At 52.4% G+C, this 8,296-nt stretch overlaps 1 protein-coding gene across 1 annotated transcript; it reads right to left on the bottom strand.

Annotated features, from left to right (window-relative positions):
- Positions 1-5,173: 5,173 nt before the first annotated feature.
- Positions 5,174-7,527, bottom strand: LOC142823352 (NTPase KAP family P-loop domain-containing protein 1-like). Its single transcript, XM_075914288.1, has 3 exons — positions 7,347-7,527; positions 6,082-6,697; positions 5,174-5,201 (listed from the first exon to the last, which is right to left on the bottom strand). Exons 1-3 carry the CDS (start codon positions 7,525-7,527, stop codon positions 5,174-5,176), a joined length of 825 nt encoding a protein of 274 aa, XP_075770403.1.
- Positions 7,528-8,296: the final 769 nt, after the last annotated feature.

Here is an 8,296-nt window from a genome sequence, read left to right as displayed (position 1 = left end):
AGCTAAAATTGGGGGAAAAAATCTATAACCAGTAACATAAAGGATAATTAGGAAATGTTTAAATATATCGGGAACAAAAGAAATCAGAGGAATGGTAAAGATCCATTACTGTATAAGGCTGGTCAAATTGCCAATCATGATGAAAAAAAGAAACTTCAGCAACCTGCTTGGAATTTAATGCGTTGAACTACACACAAGCCATAAAGATTGGATGTCTTTCTAAAACATATGTGGTAGCTCAACCGAGGGATGTTAAATTGCGCTTAATCAGCTAATCCAGTAGTTGGTGGAATTTCCATCGACTACTCAATTAGTCAATAAGGGTATGTCTACATTAGCTCGTTAATTTGAGCTAGGTAGGCAAAGCAGGCAACCGGAGTTGTAAATGAAGCCCGGGATTTAAATAGCCCAGGCTTTATTTGCATGTTCCCGTCCGGTCGCCATTTTGAAATTCCACTAGCCCGAAGTAACTGCCGCGCGGCTATAGAATGAGATGTAACAGTTAATTCGAACTAAGGACTTAGTTCGAGTTACCGTTTCATTGCCACATGTAGCTGGCAGGAAGGGACCTCGAGAGGTCGAGTCCAGTCCCCTGCCCTCATGGCAGGACCCAGTACTGTCTAGACGAGTGTTTCTTAAACTTTTTAAGACCGAGGAACACCAAACAATTTTTTTTTTTAATGAGGATTTTTTGTTGACTCCTGAGGTCTCTTCCATTTATAGGATTCTATAAATGTGCTTGGTACCTGTGCCTGGACCTTTATGCTTGATCTGGCTTATACTATTTCTCTTTCCTGCCTGCGGTTCCACTGAGCCAAAGTCTTGCTTCCTAGATTTCAGGCCTGTTGCTGTTTTTATGTTACCGGCCTTTATTCGGGCCTGCTGATTTTATGTTACCAACCCGCAACTTACTACAGAGGCAACTGAGTCCCAAAAAGGAGGAGCAGCTTGTTCAAAAACACAGCAAGCCAGTGGCAGCGCTAGGAATAGGACCCGTATGTCCCAACTCCCTGTCCCCTGCTGTACTAACCAGACCAAAATACTTTGACCACCAGGGTCTGAAGCCCCACAGACAGGGGCCACGGATGGGGAGGGGGAGAGGCAAAGGGGGCAGTTGTCTCGGGAGCTGATGATTTAAAAGGGTCCAGGCCTCTGGGTCACTGTATCAACTATTATGGCAGCCGCCACTGCCAGAGACCCGGGCAAACGAAATCAATCCTAGAGCTCTGTCTGGTGCAAGGTGGGTGGCGCTAAGGCCTGATTGGCCCTCGCCTTGCCCCTCCTACCTTTAGCTTTGCCCCTTTGAGGGGGTCTAGAGCCGACCCCCTCCCATACATTACCCAGGGCCCGACAACGTCTGTCACCAGCCCCGTTGACATGAATGTCCCCAAATCCCTCAGACCCAGTACAGTCCCCCCCTCCTCCCCCCCCCGGATCCTTAATTCTTCTCTTGTCATCTGATTGCTTCAAGCATTGTTACAGGCTGGGGACCGACTGGCTAAGCAGCAGTTCAGCAGAAAAGGACCTGGGGATTACAGTGGATGAGAAGCCGGAGATGAGTCAACAGGGTGGCCTTGTAGCCAAGAAGGCTAATGGCATATTAGGGGGCATTAGGAGGAGCATTGCCTGCAGATCCAGAGAAATGATTATTCCCCTTTATTCGGCTCTGGTGAGGCCACATCTGGAGTATTGTGTCCAGTTCTGGGCCCCCAACTACAGGAAGGATGGGGACGCATTGGAGGGGGTTCAGGGGAGCTTGACCAAAATGATTCGGGGTCTGGAGCACATGACCTATGAGGAGAAACTGGGGGATTTGGGTTTGTTTAGCCTGCAGAAGCAAAGAGTGAGGGGGGATTTGATAGCAGCCTTCAACTTCCTGAAGGGAGGTTCCAAAGAGGATGGAGAGAGGCTGTTCTCAGTAGTGAGGGATGGCAGAACACGGAACAGTGGTCTCAGGTTACAGCGGGGGAGGTCTAGGTTGGACATTAAGAAAAACTATTTCCCTAGGAGGGTGGTGAAGCACTGGGCTGGGTTCCCTAGGGAGGTGGTGGAATCTCCATCCCTAGAGGTGTTTAAGTCTCCGTTTGACAAAGCCCTGGCTGGGATGATTGAATTGGGGTTGGTCCTGCCTTGGGCAGGGGGCTGGACTTGATGACTCCAGAGGCCTCTTCCAACTCTAGGATTCTATGATTCATCCGTTTGATGTCACTGGAGACGCAGGGAGGTACACTGTGGGCGAAAGCCCCGATCTTGCTTCTGGTTTTGTACAGGCGGCCGTGAAATTAACTTTACAGTTTCTCACAGGTACTGTCCTGTTGCAGCCCAGGTCTTTGCAGTTCTTGCTGGAGCTGCGCACCAGGGCACTTTCACCTCTGTGTTCAGGATTCAGAGTTATCTCTTTTCCCAAAGATCTTCCCTGGAGCTGTTCAGAGAGAGCTTGCTCCCTCTCGCCACAGTCTCTCTTAAGGCAACCATGTTCTTCAGAGCCTCTGGCCTGACGTGGAACGGGACGGGGGACACCACAGAAGAGGCCAAATTCGCTGGGGGAAACACTCCAAGGAAATGGATGCTAAAGAGGGTCCATTCGCCAAGACTCATGTGCAGGGCCTCTTTGATTTCAGTGTTGTCACTGTAGACCAGCGCGCGCCCGTTGAGATTATGGTCCCTGAGCCTCTGTTTGTACAGCGGGACGTTTTCCTCCTTCAAGCCGATTGTGTCCATCTGGAAGAGAAGTGGGAGCACCCGTTAGTGCCGTGCATCTACTGAACATGTCGCCAAACACGTTTTTAGGAAGGGTCCGCTATAGCTCCCGAGAGGAACCTGTCTGGGCTTGCTCAGATTCTAGCAAACAAGGCGGGCCGGCCGGCTGTGGGGCCAGGTATGGTACCCGGCACACCCCACTGCCGTGTGCTTGGATTCTGTTAGGGGCACCGCTGAGCAAGTTGGCACGGCAGGGGAAATAGCATGCTCTCTGCAGGCAAAGGCTAGCAATGCAGGGACCACTGGAGGGGTGTGTTGAAATGAAGAGGGAAGGTTTCCTGACCCTGCTTGTAGGCTGGAGGGAAGCATGCAGTCAGCCTGACGGGGGTGGAGTTGGGCCTCTCGACCTAAGGCTATATCTACACTGCGGGCCTTTGCAGGCAGAGAGTATGCTAATGAAGCACTCATTAGAAACTTCTTGGCACTCATTAGCATGCTCTCTGCAGGCAAAAGCTAGCAGTGTAGACATAGCCTCAGGGTTCTTGTGTGTTATTCTGGATAAGGGGTATTACGCTGCAGGCCTCCAGCAAGAGTATTTATGTTTTTGCCTCTCTTCTCTCTGGAGTGCATAACAGACAGCTACGGGTCTCCCAGTCTTAAAACCGACCAGTCACTTCAGAGCGTAAAGGATGAACCCGGGGAGAGCCAGCCAATGGCTTCGGGGTTGGAGGAAAGAGCTGCAAGGAACCGAGTTGTTCCAAGAAGAAATGTTTTGTGCAAACCAAGAGTCAGGAGCAGCAGAAAGTGGGGGAACTAGCAGAACCCGGACTGTGGCCTTGCCCCCTACATCACCCTTTCCCCCTCATCCTCACTCTGCCCATTCCCCCTCATGTGCCCCCCCTACTCCTGAGGCCTCAAACCCACACTGTGCCTTCCCCGAAAGCCCCCATCCCACACCGCCTGTTCCCCTCAACATCCTACCCCCACTAGTTCTCGCTCCTCTCCCTCCAGTTATGCACCAGTTATGTGGGACAGTTTTCTCCCAGCTCTGGGGCCCGTAGTCAGGGCTGTCCCTAGGCCCATGGGAAATATGTAGCTGCATAGGGCACCAGAAAATTTGGGCACCAAATTTTTGAGTTCCCCAATGCAGCAGCCATGTGTTCTTGTATGTCTGAGGATATGCCTCTGCCGGTTCGTCTCTGGGGACGCTCTGTCCTGTCTGCTGCAGGGCTTTTCCCTTCGCCCTCCCCCACGTGCTCCTCTCAGCTGGCAGTGTACTCCACACACCTAGTGTGTGTGGTTCACTGTCCCTTCGTGTGGCAATTGGACCTCTTACAGCCAGAGATAAGAACAAGGGAGCTCTACATCCTAAGCTGGGAGCCAGCTGCCTTCATGGCTCCAGCTGTCGAGGCCTCTAGGGGTGTGTCTAAACTACATGGCTCCATCGATGGAGCCATGTAGATGAGGCTGATCGGCAGAGGGAAATGAAGCCGCGATTTAAATAATCGCGGCTTCATTTAAATTTAAATGGCTGCCGCGCTCTGCCGACCAGCTGATGATCAGCTGTTTGTCGGCAGATCGGGGCAGTGTGGACGCTCCCGTCGACATGAAAGCCCTTTGTCGACCTCCCCCTGATGCCTCGTGGGATGAGGTTTACCGGGGAGGTCGACAAAGGGCTTTCACGTCGACGGGGAAGCGTCCACACTGCCCCGATCTGCCGACAAACAGCTGATCATCAGCTGGTCGGCAGAGCGCGGCAGCCATTTAAATTTAAATGAAGCCACGATTATTTAAATCGCGGCTTCATTTCCCTCTGCCGATCAGCCTCATCTACATGGCTCCGTCGACGGAGCCATGTAGTTTAGACACACTCCTAGAGGGCCTAGGTTCAAATCTGCTACGGGGTTCAAATCAGCAGCAGCAGCAAGCTAGCAAACAGAGAGGATCTGCAACTCTGCTCTAGTTCCTGAGCCCTGCTTGGGGTAGGGAGGTAGAAGGAACGACCAGACCTCCAGCAGAAGCTGCATGAGGGGAAAAGGCCCAGGCAATCCTGCAGAAGGGCCCTCAATTATTCAGGGCCCCACGATTTGCAAAGATGGCTCTGCCTGTAGCCATCATCTGTGGGCAGCTGCTGTCACATGAATGACATGCTTCTTGCGATGAAGAGGCATGGACATTCTATCGACAGCTGGCCCTGCTCGAAGGAAGGAAACCCAAGGGTGACCCACCTCTCGGCAGACATCCTCCACCGTCATACCCAGCAGAGTGCAGGTGCTGAGCTTGTCGAATTTCTTTGTCCGTTTCAGTCTGTGGCTGCCACGTTGCAGCTCCATTTGTCTTTTCAGGGATGGGTCCAAATTGACCGTGAAGGGGAGGTAGAAGAGGGCCTCCTCCACCCGAAACCTGCCGCACAGGAAAGTGTGGAACAGCTCGGGATCCTGGTCCAGTTCCAGCAGCTTTTCCAACTGGCCTTTCAGCACGTCCAGCTCTTCCATGTACTTCTCGTAGACCTCCCACAGAGACATGTCGGGGCGGAGCGGGCTTCCATGGCAGCTGCCCATTCGACTCCTCTGCTCCTCATCCTCGATGCACTGCAAGAGCCAGCTCAGACGGCACGGCCACTGGTTGGCAAGGAGCACCCATTCCACCACCTTCTTCGGACACACTTCATCCTTGGGGATGTTACTCGCCAGCAGCCTGATGGTGATGGTGACGGTGTTCACGATGCGCCGCATCTGCACCACGTTGTCTGTCATGAATTCCTTCAAGGCGTCATCCAGGAGGTAGTCGAAAGCATCTTGAATGAGGTCTTTGGCTCGGATACCTTTCCCGCAGCTGCCGGTTCCCAGCGCTGGGGTTCCAACCATGAGAGGTATCTGGCTGTCCTCTGCAACTGGATTCTGGGCATCGTGGTTGGCCGAATGGTAGCGAGAGATGTTGAGGAAGTCAGAGCTGGCTTCCATCTTGCCATCCTGCCGGAAGCCGACCTCTGCCTCTAGCTGCTCCTTGCGCGCGATGATATTCCTGATCAGCCTCCGCTTGGTGTCGCAGTCCATCCGAGGGACAGAGAAGGGCAGGGTGACGATGCGGTTTAAGAACTCCTAGCCGTTGTTGGCCATACCTCTCATATACTTGGAGCTTTCCACGCAGTCGACAATGATGCTGGAGTCAACAGCCAGGATGGAGATGAAAGGGGCGTCATCGTCTGAGAGGAGGATGTTCATGGCATCAAGGACGCCCACCACCTTGTCAGGGCTGCATGTATCCAAGTGGGTGATCTCCAGCACCACCCGCAGCTTCCGCCGCTGGAAGATCTCCAGGTACTGCAGGAACCCAGTGATTGTCCTGACTTCGCTTTTCACGCAGCTCATGAAGCCCAGCTGTGCGCTGAGAGCCGTCTGGTTCATCTGTCTCTCCAGCTGGCTCTTCTGGGTGACGATAATGTTTCGTACCACTGTGATAGTGAGCCGTATGGCAGCTGCTGCAGAGACGCTGACAGCCGTCACCCCAATGCCTTCCACGACAGCTATGGCGTCTCCCGAGGCATCCCCGATGGGGATCCCAAACACTAGGAGGAGACCACCCACCCCAATAGCTACCATGATCAAAAGGATCACAGCCACCCACAGCGGGAGGAAGAGGAACTTCTTGCTAACCCATTCCTGATCCCCTGGTCTTTCGATGATGCTACATTTCCTGTCTATGGTCCTGTAAATGCTCATGGGTAGGAGACCAAAGTGGCTTTCGATGCCGTCGCACAGTGTGGTAATGAGGCCTGCCCAGAGCTGGTCGCAGCCCGCGTACTCCCAGGCGCTGAAATGGATGAAGACGTGTTTCACGTTCCTTCTCCACTTCTGCTGCTCCGTCAGGACCGGCCGGTAGAAGATCATGAGTAACAGGAGCTTGAGTAGATCCCGGCCAGTGTTGTCACGCTGCATCTTCTGCGTCCGCTGAAATTCCTCCTGGTCTTTCTTCTTCGATTCGTTTTCCATGTTCTCTGAGATAAAAGAGGAAGATATGTTAGGTACCTGGCAGTGCCTTAAATCTCTCCTCCTGAAGGGTCTTCCAGCTTCACAATCCCTCCCTTCTGGGAAGCAATCAAGAATGGGTAGCTCTTGGCAAAGCCATCCTTAGGATTGATGGGATCCTACGCCATACTATTAAACTGGTGCCCATCTGCCCAACAGCAGCCCAGATGGATGTTGAATTTTTAGCGTTGTGATTTTATAATCCTCATCCACACACTAATAAACAAACACATTTTAAACTAAGGTCCTGTCGACTCTCACAGTAAATTCAGCAAACATTTAGCAGAGGTTGGCAAATGCCTGTTAAATGGCTTCATTACCATGTTGTCGATGTTCTGCCAGTAGCTCGAGCAGACTTTGTCACTTGTAAATTAACTAGATCTTCTAGAACTTCTGCTGCTGGAGGAAGCAGAGCCACAGACCATGGATAGGAAGAGGCAGGTGGGTGGAGTGGACATGAAAACCCAGTGCTGCTCCAAATTTTCAGGTCCCCTATGCGATTGCATAATCGGCAAATGAGTACGGGTGGCTCTGGCTCTTTGGAGATAGTTGTCATCCACTAATCCCCATCCCCACAAGGTTCCTTCCCCGTCTTACGTTCCCCGGGGCAGTACTCACCCTTGATTTTGTGTAAGAGCAGGTTTTTGCAATGTCCCCATGGTGCATAAAACCCAGCAGTCACTGGCGTGGGCACAGTGTACAGGGCCTTCGCTAAAGCGAGGCAGTAGATATCCTCCTTGGTCTGGAACCCTGCAACGGGGATGAGGTAAAACACGAAGATTAGCCTCACCGAGCGCATCCTCAGTGGATGCTCAACAGTGTCTCCGCTAATATTTTTCGGTTCAAGGTACTAGGTACAAGGGGAGGGAGCAAACAAATGTCCGAAACCAGACAAGTTTATTTTAGGCTATAAATATTGGGGTGCCTGGCCTTACCCCCTTTGCATGGCCGAAGGGACAACAGAGACTTACTGACTGAATTGCTCCTCGTCCTGGGGCACTCATGAGTTGGTGCACGTGTAACCGCAAATCCAGGGCACTAGATCTGTGACTACACGGCTATAAACCTGGCCAAGTGCCTCTGTCACCAGACGGTGCCTGTGGTCGGTCTTTGTGCATAACAGCGAGATCTGCAGCAGGAGCAGGCTGCGTTACCTGCACTGACCACTGATAACACCAGAGCTCCAAGAACAGAAGCACTGAGCCACGCTGCTGAGGCAACCACATCACAGCTCTTAACACTAGGAGCCCGTAAGTACTCCTGTAGACCCTGCTTTCGCTGGCATTAAGCCAAACAGCGTCCACAGAGCCCCCTGGCACTCCTGCGCCCTGCTGTGCAATGCAGAGGGAGAGATGGAGAAGAGAAAGGCCCACGTGTTCCTTTGCCCTGGCCCAGGCTAGCCTATGCCACTTCCCATGGTTCTGTGGGCCAGACTTGCAGGGCGGGGAAAAGAGATGTAGAGGTCATGGTGGGTAATCAGCAGAACATGAGCTCCCATTGTGGCGTTGGGGCTTAAAAAGCTATTGTAATTCTGGGATGTATAAACAGGAAACGCTTGAGCAGGAGTA

Source organism: Pelodiscus sinensis, chromosome 33 (genome assembly GCF_049634645.1).
Source record: "Pelodiscus sinensis isolate JC-2024 chromosome 33, ASM4963464v1, whole genome shotgun sequence".
NCBI classification, from domain to species: domain Eukaryota; kingdom Metazoa; phylum Chordata; order Testudines; family Trionychidae; genus Pelodiscus; species Pelodiscus sinensis.
The sequence above is the reverse complement of the archived record's forward strand: the minus strand, read 5'-3'. Positions and strand labels throughout refer to the sequence as shown.